The sequence below is a fragment of the Phlebotomus papatasi genome, chromosome 3 (genome assembly GCF_024763615.1).
Source record: "Phlebotomus papatasi isolate M1 chromosome 3, Ppap_2.1, whole genome shotgun sequence".
Taxonomy (NCBI): Eukaryota; Metazoa; Arthropoda; class Insecta; order Diptera; family Psychodidae; genus Phlebotomus; species Phlebotomus papatasi.
In genome coordinates, this window is record NC_077224.1 from 25,835,129 (window position 1) to 25,853,968 (window position 18,840).

Below are 18,840 nucleotides of genomic sequence, written 5' to 3' on the forward strand. Positions count from 1 at the left end.
AGAAGATATAGAATTTTGAGAGACTCCAACAATCCCTTTGAACTTCCAGAAACTTTGTTCAGGAAGAGGTACAGATTTCCTCGACATTTGACGAAATATCTTATTGATGTTCTGGAAAACTACAATGAATATTCTTATGAAGGGATTCCCTTTCATTTTAAAGTTCTCAGTTCTTTATATTTCTTTGCCAATGGGTCATTTCGGTCATTTCAAACCCAAATTGGCGATTGTAACACCTTAAATGTCAGTCAGCCTTCTGTTTCAAGAGCTATGGCTTTCATTTCAAGAATTTTGGTTCAAAACCTGGCAGAGCAATATGTGAAATTTCCGTCTAATGAGAATGAGATTACAAGGGTTACAGAGGGCTTTAGAATTCAACACCAAATGCCCTGTGTACTTGGAGCTTTGGATTGCACCCATATCTCTATCATTAAACCCAACATCCAGGAAGCTGAACATCATCCTCGCTATTATCGAAATCGCAAGAAATTTTATAGCATAAATGTCGAGGCGACGTGCGATTCTGAATTACTGTTCACCAGTGTAAATGCCAGATTTCCCAGATCATCACACGATAGCTTAATTTGGTCCAAGTCGCCTGTGCGGGCAGCTTTAAGAGATCGATTTGATCAGTTCAACCCGAAATTTCTTCTAGCTGATTGCGGCTATCCAAGAGAACCGTGCCTTTTAACTCCCTATGGAGAAAATGAAAACGAAGCTTTCCAAAAAAACTTTAATAAAAAGCAAATAGCTGCAAGAAATTGTATTGAGCGTGCATTTGGAGTACAAAATCTTCACTTTGATTTGTATTTTAACTCATTTTTATCATAAGTTTTAACAAAGAATTTTCATTTACTGTCTCGCGTGTACTCCGTGTAGTCATGTATAAAAAAAAAACACTACAACAACTTGACAACTTGAGAGCTCTTCAATCTTAAAAAATGACGTACAAAAAGGGGACATCTAAACCGTTAAACGTCCCTCATTTTTTAAGATTGAAGAGCCTCTCCTCCCTCTCACTGCTTGTGTGCATCACTGGTCTGTGATATGTGGTGGATTCAATAATTCCATAAGTAAAATAAAAATTAAATTCTAATGAAAAAATGTTTATTAAAGTTTTAATACTGTTCTTATACTGAATAATTTTTATTTCCCGCCAAAGAGCGACCCCTCCACACTGATTAGCGATAATCAGTACCCATTAGGAGCTTTTTTGGAGAAAGCTCTTAATCTGTGAATAGCTAAGCACATTTGTTTTTTAATCAGCTAAACAAATCAGCCGAATCTTTGAATTGACCCCTAAAACAGTTCTCAAAAGTATGGACGGAATAACAACCTTTGTTGATAGTTCACAACTGTTTTGAACTATTTCATATCCGTTGTAGAATGAGTCTCAACAACCGACTTATGCTGATTCACAAAATATTTCAGCCAGTTCACAACGAACTAAATTGGTTCAGAACCAATTTGAATCAGTTGTCAACAATTAGATCTGATTCATAACATATTTTTGCTGAAAACGCTGCCTATTTCAGCTAACTGTGCTCGCTGGGGAGTACTCTACTCATTTTAATCAGATCACAACGCAATGTAATTTAATTCACAACCGATTCGAATACATTCACAACCGATTTCAGTGACTTCCAAACGATTTGGTCTAATGGGTATGATTCACAATCGTTGTGAATGATAGATTTAGATCATTCGCATTCCATTTTAAGGATTTCACAACCCTTTAACAACAATTTTGCCACTTATTCGAACTGTGTCGCTACCGATATGAATGAGTGCGAAACGATTTTGAATAATTATGTATCGATTTGAACGATTGAACTGATTTGCAACTGACTTCAATGAGTTCCTGAAGATTTCGTTAATCATTGTGGTTGTGAATCATTCTTAACGGATTTGAATCAGTGAAACACAATTGATTTGAACTGATTCACAATCTTTGTTGATCATTTGCAACCGTTCTGAAGCGTCACAACCGATTAGAATTATTACGTAACCGATTTTATAAAGAATTCTAGACGATTTGGTCCAATTAAAAACTATTGCAATCAATTATAATGAGTTCGCAAAGATTTGAACTGATTCACAACATCACAACCACAACCCTTTGTTGATCATTTGCTACTGCTTTGAACTGATGAATAAACGATTTGAAACAGTTTACAAAGATTTTCTTTGATTCACCACCGATTTGAATTGCTTTGAAACCGGTTTTATCTAATCGTTTTACAACAGTATCTTGTTGATATCCTAAGTATCCATGTAACAGAAATATTTTAAATTTGAGAGGACAAAAGAACAATTACATGATGAAGCAAAATCCTGAGTAATTTTCCTCAAGTGATTGGATAAAAGGAAATAGACTAAAAATACAGAGACTTCGGCGCAGAAAAAAGTTTAACGATCTCTGAGGAAAAATCAACTGTGATCTCCACATTGATCGTCAGTCTCTATTTTGCATCTTTTGGCGGTGGTTCGCATAAATTGTACAAGTTGTACGATAAATTTTACAAGAAAAGAGATAAATAGAAAAGAATTCTATCGATCATCGTGTGAAAGATCACCTCTTATAAATACAGATCGCGCGAGAAATGATGGATCAAGATCGGCCAATTGTGGATGAGAATCAAATCCAGCGATCGCGCGTAAGTTAAACAATCAAACATCGAGGATCACTGCGGGTGTAAATTGTTTAGTTGATGATTAGAGCATAAAAAACTGTAGGTGATGTAGTGATTGAGTGATCAAGTTGTGAGGATTGGTAACTAGGAAAGCAAAAGAACTTTTTTTTTTAAATGTTCTCTAAAAGGTGATCATGAGATGATCTAGTGCTTTTAGAAGGCATACGGAATTGGAGAGATCGGAGAAAAAGCAAATCATATAATTATAATATTGAAGCCAAATCATCTAAATATTTATTCAAAAAGCGTACAAACACACAATTCACACTTCAATTTTATATCCCAGCCCCTTGTGATCCTCCCCCCGCGATTGTGCACGCATTCTGTGACCACTGAAGGTTGGGCCATCATCCCACTTCTTCCTGTGGCTTCTTCCAAGGGGTGACTCATACTTAGGATCCCATGGCAATTGCCTAAGGAACGTTTTGCGAAACCCAAGAAAGTTTCCAAAATACCCGTGAAAAATTGTGCGAGGTTCCACTAAGGTCGATAAAACTTCATTAGTTTCCACAAAACTTCAAAAATCTCGAGAAAAGTTCCGCAAATTCCGAGAAAACCTTAGAAAGGTTGAGCGAAACTTGAGAAATATAAAAATGATTTCCATAAAACCCAAAAAAAATCAAAGGGAGCTTTCGCGAGATCCAATAAACGTTAAAAAATGGTCGGCTAAAGTCCAGAAAACAGAAAAGGTGCTTTGAAATCAGAGACACTTCGAGTACGAGTTCACGAAACTTGAAAAACATAACAAAAATTTCCCGAAAAGTTCGAGAAAACTTCAGACATTTTTGATCACTCCGAAAAATTTACGAAGGATTCATTAGGGCATTGACATACTTGAGGATTAGCCGAGAGACGGCTTAGCGTAAATATATTCGAAATAATGGTTAAATCATATTTCTATCAATTTCCACTAAGCCGTCTCTCGGCTTAAGTCCTAACTGTGTCAAGGACTTTAGAAACAAACAAACTCAAAACGGTCTTCACAAAAAGCACATTTACTGCGATTACAATGTTTTTATTTATTTAAAAATGGTATAGTGTGCTCGGTAATTACTAACATTTTTTGAAAGTTTCAACTCATTTTGACGAGTCAAAAAACAAAATTAAAAACAACAAAAAATATTTATGTAAAAAACTCATTTCCAATTTTCAGAAACAACGATATAAAGTTATCTAACTAAAATAAATTTATTTTTTTTACTGAAAGATATGTCGTTCTACTTTGTGTATTTTATTTAAAGAAAATAGAAAAAAGCTAAAATATGAATTTTAGAAGCAAAAAGAGTTTCAAAATTTTTTTATATTTTCTCACCTAGCACCTAAACCGCCTAAACTAAAAGAGATAATGAAGAATCGATGGTTTTTTCGAATTTATTGGATCATAATTATCCTAGAAAACATTGTTTTAGACATTTTTTTCGCATATTAGAGAAAATACCGTTAGAGGGTTAAGTCTCCTGGCAATACATTGTCAATAAGTTAAGTTTTATGGTTTATCAAATAAATTTCCAGAACAATTTGAGAACTTATAAAACACATAATTTCAATGTGTTGAGCATTATAAATCTTATCTTATCTTATACTTAAATAAGTATGGTCAGCGAGTATACCTTGAGTGGCAGATCCGCAGATCGCGCGATCAGTAAACGAGATCGCACTGATCGCGCGATCAATCAACGAGATCGCACGATCACTCTCCAAGATCGCGCTGATCGCACTCAAAGTGTACCGTGAGTGGCAGACTTATTCATCCCCTGACTAGAGGGTTTCACGAATCATGACAGGCATCAAGATAAGGTTGACAATCACTCCATTGATTCCTTACAAAAAAATTGGTTTGTAAAAATTATAGAAAGATTCTACTAAGCGAGAGAAACTTAAAAAAAAGGGGATTCCGAAACTTCGCATGTTACATTTCGTATGAAAGACGAAATGTAAAATACGAAATGGTAAAATACGAAACATCTTGGAATACGAAGTTTCCATAATACGAAATATGCAATACGAATACGAACATGTAAAATACGAAGATTCCTCAAACCAAAAAAAGATCCGTTGACAATCCTTAAGAAAATTGCATGAAAGCCTAGAAAACAGTGAAAATGTTCCGCTAAATTTGAGAAAGCTCGAAAACATTCCAAAATATCTGTAAAACGTTAAATACTTATAAACTTTGCTTAGAAACTTTGCGAAACTTCAGAAACTTTGAGAAAGTCTTCGCTTGAGTCGAGAAATATTGAGACAGTGTTTGTAAAACCTAAGAAACTTTGAAAAAGGTTCTACGTAACTCGAAAAAACTTGAAAAAGATGTATTTGAAATTCGAAAGGACTTCAGAAATTTTTACAAAACCTAAGAATTTTTGAATATGCTTTGCTAAGCCTGAAAAACATTGAAAAAAGTTCTGTGGAACTCGAGAAGCCTTGAAAAAGCTTTTCCGTAACCCGAGAAACTTAAAGAAACCTTTTGGGAGAGGTTTCGTCGGTTTCGTAGAACCCAAAATATCCTTGAAAGAAGCTTGTTGAAATGAAGCTTGTTTTTTGCGAAATCTGAGAATACTTAAAGGATTTTTTTTGATAAACCTGAAGAACACTGAAAAGAAAAAGGTTTGTGAAACTCAAGAAACATTGAGAAAACTTTCGCGTAACCCAAGAAATTTGTAGGAAGAATCGGCGCATGACAAGAAACTTGAAGAAGTTTTCTAAAAACAAAAAAGAACTTCCAAGAGTTTTACAAAACTTAAAAATTCTTGAAAATACTTCACAAAACCTGAGTAATATTGAGAAAAGTTCTGTGAAAGACCTTTGGCGTAACTTAAGAAGCTTAAGAAACCTTGAGAAAGGCTTCATTAGAATCCAAAATATCCTTGAAATTCGACAAATCTTCAGAAGATTTTGTGAAACCTATATGAATTTCTCGAAAAACAAGAAACCCTTGTCAATGTGATTTGTGAATGAGTTGCCCCTTGAACTTCTTCGTTCTTCTGCTCGGCACATCATAAAACAACTCCCAAATGAACTAAATTTTGTTTATTCCCCACCAAAAACTATCATCATGCAAGTCCATTCATCTTCTGAAGTCTGAGTATGATCCCCATTGACGATTCCATCTCTCTGGCCCACAACCAAAAATCACATCAATTGAACTTGTAAATTGCGCTATTTTGTGAGTGATTTATGCCCAAGAACCTTCTCCCCACAATTTCAACCACGCGTTTAAAATATTTTTACAGCTGCACCACTCTTGTCCAGATGATTTGCTTTGGGTCAATTGTCTTGTTGGCGAAAAATCACTCAAATATTTACACTAAAACACCATATGTGATTCAATTTCAGTATCATTGGCAATTTAAAGAGGGATCCTTCACCCAAATTGTCCGTTTTATTTTTTTTCTGGCGTGTTAAACAGGAGGAAAGACGTACTACAGGGCGCATTGTGGCAGTGATCGTGGCCCTGTCGATCATAATGTTGGCCTGCTACCATGCTTGGATCAGAAAGACTGCTGTTCTCGCGGGAGTAATCATTCCCGCCTTGATAATGGTTCTATATACCGCTTGGGTACTTTACACAGCCAAAAGGGACAAGTACAGAAGAAATTTGGAGGTAAGGAAAAGGGATAAAAACTTTTATCAAATTTCAAAATATTATGTTTATCGAAAACCTACCCGCGAAATTCCGACTTTTCATTGTTTTATTTATCTAATGATTATATTAGAGCCCCGCTATAGGCCATCGCTCTTATAGTCGTCCACAATTTATCGACCGTTGATTTCAAAACACTGATTTTAAGTTAGGTTATGTTTTTTAGTACACGACATGCAATATTGTCAAGTATTGTAATATTTTTGCCAAACTTTCCCAGCAAAACTTCGATCTGCAATTCTGCACTTTTGAAATTTTAACGTTTCTTGTCATTCAATCGGATACTTCGTGTGGCTTCGGCTTCGGGATAGTCGTGCGACTTCGTGAGCATCGCGAATTTCTTTCGTGTTTTCTAACCATTTCCTTCCCCTTCGTATTTTCTATTATGGCTACATTTTTTATTATAATTATAATAACATTATAATAATATTGTAAAAAAAGAGTATTCACGTAAAATTGTTGAATAAAAATTGAATTTTAAATAAATTGAAATACATATTTTTATGTAGTTAAAATAATGTTTAGAAACATTAGAAAGGGTAGAAGAAATGTAGAAATCATCTAAATACTCTAAAGAAATTCTGCCGATAATTTTAAAATTTTCTATAGAAATTCTGCAGAAAATTCTGCAGAATTTTCATACAACGATCGGATCCACCTTAGAACAACATTCTGCAGAAATTCTGCTGATTTTTCGACAGTTAGTAATTCAAATCTGACGAATTTCTGCAGAATTCTGCAGAATTTGCCGGGTGGGTTATTGATTAGTTGTGATAATTGTGATCCGTAATGAAGAGAGCGAGGACCAAGTACCACAATCGCAAAGAAAGTGGAAGCCGTCGAGCAATTTCAATACTAAAAGTCGTTGATAATTTTAAAAAATGACATATAGACTCTAGTGCGACCCAAGTGTCAAATCTAGAACCAAATATGGACTATAGCGGGGCTCTACTGTATTTGTAAATTTGAGGTTACGTTAGATCTAACCTCAAAACTAAATGGTTAAATTTAACCGTTTGGGATAATTTATTCGTTTTTTTTTCTTTTAAATATTTCTTGTATTGGAAAATGATAGGGAAAACAGGGGCTAGAAACTTCACTTTGTGGCTACTCTGGAAGAAAAGTTTGGTTAAACAGATAAATTGATCTTGTTAATATTTTGTCAAATTGATGTTGTTTACCAATTTTCAAAAGCCTTTTCTCACATTTTTAAGGAAAAACATCCTTTTGACAAACTTTCAATAAGAATCACTTGGCCACCGCTTTGACAAAACTTTTTCCATAGAAAAGAATATTTTTTTGACAAACTTTTCTTGTTTATTTGACAAAAAAAATTTCATAGTGGTTTGTCCATCTCATTAGACTACCCAGAAATGCTATTCTTTCGTGTTTTATAAAGCCCCGATTTATTTTTTATAGACATTAATCAACATTTGTTGAATGATTTTTATTTACAAATTTGCTTTATTTGTTTATTGAAAATGGATAAGATGAATCAAATTCAGGATATCTCTGTGCCACAAATGTAATTTTATTCGTGATTTTGAAAATTCTCTTCACATTTCTTAGTATTAACTTTTGGTCATAAGCTTTTATTATTACATTCACTTAGTTAAAAATATTTGAGGTTATGTTGTACCTTTTACCGTTTATCATTTAACTTTAAGAAAAGTTTAAAAGATTAGACTTTGATACATTTTAGATACTTAATTCTCTTATTTAGTCAAGATGTTTTTATTAGCAATGTGAGGTTAAGTTAAGCATAATCTTTAAAAAAGCTACTAAAACTTCATAAAGAACAAATCTTCAAACTTTCTAAAAAATAAGTAATTATTTTCCGAAATTTCTCAATGGCACAGACAAATAGAACCAGTTTAAAGTGCAATTTTGAATATTTTACCTATAAAGATGTTTTATGTAGAGAATAAGGTTATAGAAAAAAGAAGGACGAAAAATAATCCACCTGAAAAACATTAGTAGTTGTTTTTCCTTGGTTGTACTATTTAAATGCTTCCTTCTTTGAGGTTGAGTCTTATAACCTCGTATTCATAATTACTCTTTAACAAGTTAGAGAATGAGGTTAATTTTTAAAGAAAAAATCACCTGAAATGCGTTTAAAGACGTTTCATTCATTCTTTTGAAAATATTCCCAAAAACTCCTAATTTAATCACGACATAACCTCTAAATACTTCTTTCATAAAGGTTATCTTGTGAAGCATTTTTTATATGAGCTTGAGAATCAAGGTTAGATGGTGCAGCTACTATTTTTAACTTCAAGTAAAAAACTCTAAGTAAGTGATATTTTGCAAAAAAAAAACACGTAGATATAGTGGGTCTAATCATCTTAATTGGTAAATAGGTTTTCTTAGTATTGAAAAGTTTGTATTATTATTTGAGTTGGTTTAGTTTCATTGTGAAAGGATTTGAATTTAATTTAATTTTAAAAACAGTTCTATAGTCACATAAAGCTTGTTTCTTGTTCTCAAAATTATTTTTATTTTATTCCAAATTTTAAGGTTATATTATGATCTAACATTGTAAAAAGAAGATCATCTTATTAAACATTTCACAGCTCAAAGTAATGTGTTGTTTTCTCGTGTAATTCAAAAACCATCAATTTATTTTAAAATTTTACAAATAATTCATAAATATCTTAACTGCCAATTTTTTGAGGCTACAATCTAATATGTCTGAAATTAAAAGAAACTTTTAGGTATTTTAGCTCAGTGTCTTTTTTGCGGTGTCTAATTTTATTAATCAAAAATTCTTTTACATGGCGGTTTAAATGATTCTGACACAAAATATGTATTGTTTTGTACATTTTAGGTTAAGCGTGAGATAACCTCAAATTATTCCGAATAATCTATTGACCAAATAAGACAATTAAGCCAAATAGGGGGAAGTGGGGCACCTTTGAATGTGGGGCAACTTTAAAATTAGGACTTTTCTACATCATACTACATCATAATGTGATTTAGCTGCTCAATCTGTTTGTGCAGCTAAATTATATCACTACTCTCAATTTTATTTAAAAATTGATGAAAAATTCCAATTTCAAAGCTGCCCCACTTTCAAATGTGCCCCACTTCCCCCTATCAATGAACCATGGAAGGATAAACTATAATATAATTCACCTGTTTCTTATATTTTCCAAAGAAGTTATATTGTGGAATTTGAGGTTATGCAAGACCTAACCTTAAAAATACACGGTTCAGCGTGAGTTAGGATTTTCTTTACAAAATTTAATTAGACGGCACCAAAAACATTTTAAATTGTCTTTAATTGTGTCATGAGCTAGAATTTGACTAATTTTTAATTTATAGGAAGTTTTTGTCGTTCATTTTTGAGGTTATGTCGAACATAATGCAAAAATTAGAAATATCGATTTTTATTTAATAAACAATACTTAATTAATCAATGAAGTTTTTGATAAATGTTCAGAGTTCATCAATTATTGCTAAATTTTGAATAAAATGATAAGACAGATGATTAATTAGGTTGAATTGATAAGATGACAAAGACACGAAAACATTCGTAATTTTGCAATTGATAATTTTTAGATTATGCAACCAATTTAGATAATTCCAAGTAAATCTCGTAAAAACTTTTTACCAATAATCAAAAGTTATTGATGCACCCAAACATTTCCCAATGATGCTTTCCCGATCGTTTTTCGTGGGTGCATCAAATAATTATCATCTGTTTCTCCTCAACATAATTAAAAGGCGCAAATGGGGAGTCATTGAAGCCCCATTTGGCCCACTTGTAGCCAAATTATTTGGACAACCTCAAAATTGTGTGGGAAATTCTGCAAATTTTCACTCTATAAGGGAAATAAAAAAACCGCGAAAGCACTTTTCCGCTTACAAAAGTAAATATTTATGTAAGAGATCAAAGATCTCTGTGGGCAAGAATTTCTTCATAGCAGGGTATCTCTCCCACATCCTTAAGATTATGAAGAAAAATATTAAAATTCCCGACCTCATGAAGACTTTTGTGGAAAACATTCCTGAGATGTTTTGTCTCTGCAGCTTCATGGTGCCAGTCTGGCTGAGGTTTTGTCCATGGGACCGTCGTCATCATCCAAAAAAGACAGTGAGGCAGATTCAGGAGCTGCACAGGCAGCAAGAGCTGAGAAGAGACAATCGATTTCAGAGGATTCTCAGAGGCATCCTCCATTGGAGCGAAAAGGAGCTTCAGGAGCACCCTTGAGGCATGCAGGGAAGAAGAAACCTCATCCTCGTGTTGTCCTGGCTGAGATACCGCGACATTCAGGCGGTGGGGTCCCAGGAAAGGCTGAAGATCTCGACCACAAGAAATCCAAGGACTACAATCGAAGTCAATCTGCGGCTTAAGAATATTTCCACCATCAGAGACTTTTGCATATTAATTGCATGTAAATACATAATTTTCATGAGAGTTTCAGTGTTTTATTATAACGGCTCGAAGGACCAAAAATTATATCTCAAAAAAAAAAAAAAAGTTGAAGCAGTCAGCAAGTAATCCCAAGTAGCATTTCATAACCAAATAACAATATTTTGAGTGTTTAAAATTTTTATGCATAAAAAATCCAAATTAATTTATATTTTTTTTAATATAAATTCACATCAATTTTATTTTAATTAAATTTTGCACAGTTTTTTCAAAAAAAATTAAAGTTACTCGAAAGACACATTTCTGCACCAAAATTATGGTCAAACAATTACTCATTCACAGGCTTGTCTAGGGACACTTTATTAAAAAAAAAGAACACTGAGAAAAAAAGAGGATGCGATTAACATTTTTTCCTCAGAAATTTAACACAATTTAGGTGCAAAAATATATCAACATTTTTAATGTCAATTTTACACCTTTTTAAGGGTAAAATTAACATGCAAAAGGGTAACTGTAACCCCCAATACAACTAAAAAGGGTAATATTTACACCGATTTTGGATCAATACTTCAGGGTAAAATTAACATTTCCGGAATGTTATTTTAACTTTTTTCGGATTTCTCTCAGTCAGTGAAGGACCAAAAATTAAGCACCACTCAGTGACTCAGTGCATTTGACGTGCTTCTCCGTCGTCTTGATACAAAATTAACATTCGAAATATAAATAATATGAAAGCTTGTTGTTCTTCACAGTCTTCTACTGCACTTCCATAGTACACAGTTTTCAATCATTTTTCGCAAATCCTAACTAACTTATTTATTTATTTTTTATTAACCCGACAAATTTGGCTTAATTTAATAATCAGATTTGGACATGAATTTACCCGATTTCCGTTTAACTACCGCTGACTTGAACCACCCAACAAGTCCACGATTTGACCATTGGAAGGCGCCTGAGCACAAAAATCTTGTTAAAACAAATATTAAACGAAATTTCATGGACTTGTGGAAATATAAGTTATAATCGGTCATAATGTTTGATTTTTTATCGTGTATTTTTGAATTTTTTTTTAAATTAGGGTGGCGGGATTACTCACTTTTGGACTCCTCGTAAAAAACTTCACTTTTTCCCACAAAATGATTCCGAAAAACCTCAAAAATAAAAAAAATATTTGAGGTGTTATGTTAGCACATCACATTTTATTGGTTTTCAGAGTAATTTTCTGACAAAAATTGCAACGCGACCATAAGTAAAGACAGGCCATAACACTGGTAAAAATAAAAGGATCAAATTGATCCAAATTTGATCTTTTTGCAAAGGATGGATCAAATTTCAAACTCAGAATGCACATTATTTATCATAATTAGAACATTTTAATTTAATTGCAAAATTATCAAGTTTGGATCGATTTCATCCTTTTATTTTTACAAGTGAAGTAATGCCACCACTCTATCTTTTTTCGAATTAATACCTTGCGCATCTCTACTTCAGCGGGGAATTTTAGAGTAAGTATACCATTAAAATAACTAATAAAATCATTCGACATTTTCGGTGTGCTCAAAGCTGGAGCTTAATTCTCCAATATTGTCTTGAATAAAGGGACTCTTCTAAGCACAGAAAATTGTTGATGTTCGAAAATTCAAACTCAGTTTCAAATTTTCAAACTAAATATTCGTACAAGGTAAGGTATAGAAAAAATAGTACTTGAAGCTGTTAAGTAGTATATTACTCTGTGACTGTGAGAAGAATTATAATGAAATGAGCAAAAATTTGTTCATCAAGAAGTTTTTGAGAACCTTGAGAACAATTCGATTGGTGAACAAAATAATCTATAAAAGTCTCTATCCATGTTTAGGGGGAAGTGGGGCAATTTTGAAAGTAGGGCACCTTTGAAATTGGGATTTTTCACCTATTTAAAAAAAAAAATGAGCCTTATCATGATATAATTAGGTACACTAACAGATTGAAAAGCTAAATTACATTTTGATATGGCTTCTCTTTAAAAATATGAGAAAAATCCCAATTTCAAAGGTGCTTCACTTTCAAATTTGCCACACTTCCCCCTAAGCATGGATAGAGACTTTTCTAGATTATTTTGCTCACCAATTTGTTCTCAAGGTTCTCAAAAACTTCTTGATGAACAAATTTTTCATCCTGAATGAAAAACACTTCCTTGTTCGCTTGTTGTCTTCTCTTTCCATTTTTCACAAATCCGACATAAAATATAAAGCAATAAGCGGTGATGCAATATTAAATTTTTAGATACCTTGTTTATCTAATGTTGGCAAGGTAAAGAAATGAATATTTTCAATGAAGATAATCTGAATTGACCATAAAATGCGGAGAAGCGAAAGAATTAATAAATATGGCGATGTTAAAATCATGAAATTTCAGTTCACGACATTAAATTTAACAAAATGACAGACCCGTTTGAGGAAATTTTAATTTCCCGCCAAATCGTCAGTTAAATCAGCATTTATCGTAACTTCATTTTTGCGATTTTGAGATATATACATATTTGGAATCAGCGTAATTTTGTTTATGAAATGTATGAGACAAAGATGGGTCCAATGTACCATCCATTGGAGAATACCCACAAAGAGGTGGCAAAGTCCATCAGGACTCTGAAGTAGCGGTCCTCATGTTAGGATCAGAATTGTATATAAACCCAGGAAGAAATAAACGTTCAGTTCAGTTCACCCCTAACCAACCAGCTATTACTTCCACTCGGATGCCACATTTTGGCGACGAGAATAAAAGTCTAAAAAGTGTAAAATCTGAAGAAAAAGTTCGTGAGTGAATCTCGTGCGTGATGGCAAATTCCGCGACAGAGACTGCGTCAGCTGCATCGGGCTTCAACAAACCTCTGGTGGGGCAAATCGAAGAATTTTCCGCAGATGGTGATTTCAACGTGTATTGTGAGAGGATTGAGAACTTGTTCTATATGAACTCAGTCTCAGAAGATCGCATGAAATGCGCGATTTTCCTAAGCTTTGTGGGAGCGGAGACCTACAAGACTCTCAAGGCTGCAATATATCCAGAGGCTGTGAGATCCAAGACATACACGGAGATCATTGAGGTGCTAAAGGGAAAATTTGCGCCAAAAAGAAGCATCATTGGCGAGCGGTTTGTTTTCTACAAGCGTGACCAACTGGAGGGAGAAACGATCTCAGAGTTCGTGATGGCTCTGCAGACCCTGGCAGAGACTTGTGATTTTGGGGAGTTCCTTCCCTGGGCGCTTCGTGATAGGCTTGTGATGGGCTTATCAAATGAACGCATCAAGGAAAAGCTCATTTCTCTGGATAAAGGGTTCGATGAATCCCTAAAAAGTGCTTTAGCCGCAGAGCTTACCAGCTCTAGTGTTGGGCTCATGAAAACCACAAAGGTGAACTTTGTTGGTAGAAAAAGGCACAGGGATCGATCAGTTGGGCGTTCTTCTGGGAGAGATTCCGGCGGGAGAAAGAGGCGTCGAGCAGCTGGTCAAAGTCGAATGCAGGAGTCCAGTTCCAGAAGTGGGTCAATGTCACGAGAGAAAAAGAGGGAAGTACAATGCTATCATTGCCAAAAATGGGGAAACCATTATGCATATAATTGCCCTCAAAAGAAGTCCCGTTCGAGAGTGAACCACACTGACCGCACTGACCAGTCGAGTGATAGCGAGCGTGAGGATAACATCTCCTCAATGTTTCTCAACAGCGTGGTCGTGAAAGTGGACCCTGAGAGAAACCCGCGAATTGGGAGTGAGCGGAATACCAGTAGTGTTCGTGATGGTGGCAGTGGCAATGGGAAGAAAGTTGCAAAGAGCCAGGAAGGTGATCTTCCAGATGGCCGCACTAAAAAGTGCAGTGCAGTGAATGGCTGTGAAAGTCAACGTGTGGTGGTGCGCAGCGTCTTCTCCAGCTCAGAAAAGGAGCTACGTGAAGTGGAGAAACTCCTGGATGAGGATATGCCGGAGGAAGCCATCCTTAATTGTGATTTGGAGGAGGAAGAGCGTCTGCTGGGGGAAATAAATTCTGTGAGTAGTACCATAAATGTCTCAGTTGAGAAACCCCCTAAAGCTCAATTTTTAACCACCGTTGCTTGTGATACAGAGATAAAATATGAGATTGATTCGGGTGCTTGTGTCTCTTGTATTCATGAGGATTTGTACAAAAAATATTTCCGTAATTGCCCACTGCAAAATTGTGAGTTGAATCTCAATGTTGTGACGGGAAACAGATTAAGTGTGTTAGGGCTAATAAAAATTGCTTTTGTTTCGGTGATCGATGGTAAGAGAAGGCACTATCAAAATATGCCATTGGTGGTGTTCCGAAGTCCCAGAGCATTTATTCCTCTTTGTGGGAGAAACTGGATTGATCAGATGTTTCCCCATTGGCGTGATGCGTTTATGAATAAATGTGGGATTAATCAAGTCTTTCGTGAAGATGCGATCATAAAGCAATTTTCGAGTGTTTTTAAGCCTAGTGAGACAGAGGTAATTAAAGGGCATAAAGCCTCAATCGTGATGAAAGATAATGCCATCCCTGTTTTTCACAAACCTTACTCTGTTCCCTATGGTACACGCGACAAAGTAGCAGCTGAGTTGGACCGTTTGAAGGATGTGGGGATAATAAAGTCGGTAGATTACGCGGACTGGGCGAGTCCGATAGTCGTTGTGCCCAAGAAAAATGGTGATATTCGTTTATGCGTTGATTGTTCCGTGACGATCAATAAATCAGTGGAATTAGCCCACTATCCTCTACCTACCCTGCAAGAGATTTTCAATAAGTTGACGAAAGCGAAATATTTTTGCGTCTTGGACTTAACGGGTGCGTATCAGCAATTAGAGGTGATCCCGGAATGTCAGAAATTTTTAACAATAAACACGCACTTGGGACTTTTCCAGTTCACACGACTAATTTTTGGGTTAAATTCTTCACCGGCAATTTTCCAAAAGACAATTGATAGTATCCTTCACGGATTGCCAATGACAGCCGCGTACATTGATGATATTATCGTTGGCGGTAGCACGTTAGAAGAATGCCACGATAACTTGATAAAAGTGCTCCAGCGATTGGAATCTTACAATGTCAAGGTTAACCGTAAAAAATGTGTTTTTTATAAGGAAGAAGTGGAATTTTTAGGCCATATATTGAGTGGTGAAGGTGTGAAACCTATTCCACAAAAGCTCGAGGAGATTAGGAAGGCAAGCCGTCCAGTAGATGTGACGTCACTCAAGGCTTACCTGGGGTTGTTGTCTTATTATGGAAAATTCATTAGGAATTTGTCCATGAAACTTGCTCCTCTATATACCTTGTTGAAATCTGGTGAACAGTTTAAATGGACTGAGGAAATGGAGAGGGTGTTTCAAGACAGCAAAAATTGGCTCAAAGAAGATGATTTGTTAACCCACTACAATCCTGACTTGCCGTTAATTATTTCCGTAGATGCGAGTGGGCAGGGCGTAGGCGCGGTATTAAGCCACATTGTTGATGGTGTGGAAAAGCCAATTTTAATGGTTTCATCTACCCTTTCTCCTAGCGAGAAAAATTATTCAATTGTTGAGCGTGAAGCTTTGGCCTTGGTTTTCGCGGTGAAAAAGTTCCACTTATACATTTATGGCCGAAAAGTTACGGTATTTACGGATCATCAATGTCTTCGCGAATTGTTTGGCGGTGATCGTAAACAATCGGCAGTTGCTGCGGCTAGAATTCAACGATGGGCTGTGTTTTTGGGAATGTATGATCTTGACATTAAGTACAAGAAGGGAATTCTTAACGGTAATGCCGATTTTTTGTCGAGATTCCCATCGAGTGAATCGACTGGAGTAAATCATTTGCTAGTGAGTTTTGTAGACACAGCAGGAGAAATCGCGCTTGATGAAAAGCAGATTCGTGATGAATCACTACGCGATCCTGTGTTGATAAAACTTCGTGACTATGTTATCAATGGCTTCCCACCACAGTACATTTTAAATAAAGACGAGGCATTATTGCCATTTATCAGATTTAGACATGGATTTTCTGTGAATGAAAATATAATTTATCTTGGACAAAGGATTGTTGTGCCTAAAAATTTGCAAGATAGGGTTTTAAAGCTCATCCATGAGGGCCATGATGGTATCGTGAGAATGAAGGCAATTGCGCGAGGCTGTGTTTGGTGGCCAGGATTGGAGGGTCAGATTGAGCAGGTTACTCGCGTGTGTGAAACATGCCAGGTTATTGCGCCAAAACCTCGTAACGTGACGTTGTCGAAGTGGTCTGATACTAGGTATCCTTACGAGAGAGTCCACATTGATTTTTTCCACTTGGAAGGGAAAAATTTCCTCATAATCGTAGATGACTTTACTAAGTTAATAGACGTTAAATACATGAAAAAGACTGATGTATCGTCAACGATTGAGGCTCTACAAAGCAATTTTGCTATATATGGACTTCCTTATAAATTAGTATCTGACAATGGCAGTCCTTTCCAGTCTGGGGAATTTGCAAAGTTTTGTTCTGCGAATAGAATTTTGCACGAGACATCTCCACCTTACCATCCTCAATCAAATGGAGCAGCAGAACGAGCGGTGCAAACCGTTAAAAAAGCATTTAAAAAATACCTTCATGATGGCAGCAAAAAATTCAAGACTTTGAGCTCAAGAATATCCTTTTTTCTGTTCAGGCACAATAATACGCCATCCACGGTGACCGGGGTGGAGCCAAATAATTTGGCACTAAACTTCCGCCCGAGAACATTGATGACAATGCTTAACAGAGGGGGAGAAGATGCAGAGGAAAAGAAGCAGTGCAAGCCGAAAATTAAGAGGCCCGTGAAGGAGTTCTCAAGAGGATCTGTGAAAGATTCTAGAGCCAGGCGAGAAGTCAAGGAGTCTAAAGGAAAGCAAGAACAGAATGGAAGTCTGGAGGAAGGTCAAGAAGTTCTATACTTCCATACTCTTGGACAGCAATGGGCGCGAGCGAAGGTGAAGAAACGGCTCAGCAAAACAGTCTATCAGATAGACATCCGTGGAACTCTTAAGAAGGTTCATCGGGACCAAATAAAACCATTTATAAAACGAGTAAGGTTCCTGGATGGTCTTCCACCGCAGCCCCAAGCTCACCATGAGACACCTGTGTCAGACAATCAGGATGACTTTCACACACCGCCTTTGACAACAAGAACACCTGTACAACGCAGAAGAAGACGGCGAATAGCAGATGATGTTTCAACTCCCACCTTAAGGCGATCCAAACGCATACAGAAGAAATTATCATTTGATATATAGATTTTATTATTTTTGAAGTAGTTGCATGATTTTGAATTGTAAGTCTTAGCTAAAAGGGGGGAAATGAAATGTATGAGACAAAGATGGGTCCAATGTACCATCCATTGGAGAATACCCACAAAGAGGTGGCAAAGTCCATCAGGACTCTGAAGTAGCGGTCCTCATGTTAGGATCAGAATTGTATATAAACCCAGGAAGAAATAAACGTTCAGTTCAGTTCACCCCTAACCAACCAGCTATTACTTCCACTCGGATGCCACAGTTTATTAAACGCACTTGTGAAAAAGAAACTTTTATAAGCCCAGTAAAAATTATTTTAAACAAAAATTATCGTAAGTGCCCTTAATTAACAAAAATTTATCAGAATTTGTCGTAACTTCCATTTTTGGGGAAGTTACGACAAATTTCCATACAAAATTTTCAATAATCAGCATTTGCCGTAACTTCTTTTGCTCACTGGCGTAGTTTATAATTTGCAGAAAAATTGCAAAATTTCTCAATAAAACGTTTATAAACTCTTCCAAATATCGAAAGACAGTGCGAATAGTGTAACATGAAATCATTTTAATTCAATATTTGCGATAAAAAAATGAGAAAAAAATCCCTACCCATCTGTCATTAATTCAAAATAAAACAAGCGACGTGGCGCACAAAATTAATTCAATAAAACTTATGAAATAAAAGCTTTTAGGGACAAGGATAACAGTATTTGTCCAAGCCCTGACTTGTAGCAGAGCTTAGCCTAGAGGAAGAATCCTTTCCGAAACGTTCAGAAAGGCTCCTTGCTCTTTTGCGTAGCTCGCGAGGCTGTAATTAAATAGTTGCCGGATAAGTCGTTCCCCTGGCGTCCACAATTGGACAGCCTCTAGCCTCAAGTATAGGG

General features: G+C 35.7%; 2 protein-coding genes across 3 annotated transcripts; both read left to right on the forward strand.

Annotated features, from left to right (window-relative positions):
* Nucleotides 1-214: 214 nt before the first annotated feature.
* Nucleotides 215-10,753, forward strand: LOC129807365 (uncharacterized). Its single transcript, XM_055856584.1, has 3 exons — nucleotides 215-2,657; nucleotides 6,100-6,294; nucleotides 10,366-10,753. Exons 1-3 carry the CDS (start codon nucleotides 2,604-2,606, stop codon nucleotides 10,687-10,689), a joined length of 573 nt encoding a protein of 190 aa, XP_055712559.1. The 5' UTR covers nucleotides 215-2,603; the 3' UTR covers nucleotides 10,690-10,753.
* A 3,453-nt stretch (nucleotides 10,754-14,206) lies between these two features.
* On the forward strand, nucleotides 14,207-18,088 carry LOC129807366 (uncharacterized). Of its 2 annotated transcripts, none has more exons than XM_055856585.1 (2): nucleotides 14,207-14,723; nucleotides 17,354-18,088. In XM_055856585.1, the coding sequence occupies exon 2, from the start codon at nucleotides 17,430-17,432 to the stop codon at nucleotides 17,955-17,957; it is 528 nt and encodes a 175-aa protein (XP_055712560.1). In that variant the 5' UTR covers nucleotides 14,207-14,723; nucleotides 17,354-17,429; the 3' UTR covers nucleotides 17,958-18,088. Both variants share the same exon structure in this region, with proteins under 2 accessions (XP_055712560.1, XP_055712561.1).
* The last annotated feature ends 752 nt before the right edge of the window (nucleotides 18,089-18,840 follow it).

Bases quoted from the DNA above. Each gene is read 5' to 3' on its own strand.
- LOC129807366 (XM_055856585.1), top strand. From the start codon at position 17,430: ATGACAATGCTTAACAGAGGGGGAGAAGATGCAGAGGAAAAGAAGCAG.
- LOC129807365 (XM_055856584.1), top strand. From the start codon at position 2,604: ATGATGGATCAAGATCGGCCAATTGTGGATGAGAATCAAATCCAGCGA. The intron at 2,658-6,099 runs GTAAGTTAAACA...CGTGTTAAACAG, and splicing joins ATCAAATCCAGCGATCGCGC to GAGGAAAGACGTACTACAGG. The intron at 6,295-10,365 runs GTAAGGAAAAGG...TTGTCTCTGCAG, and splicing joins AGTACAGAAGAAATTTGGAG to CTTCATGGTGCCAGTCTGGC.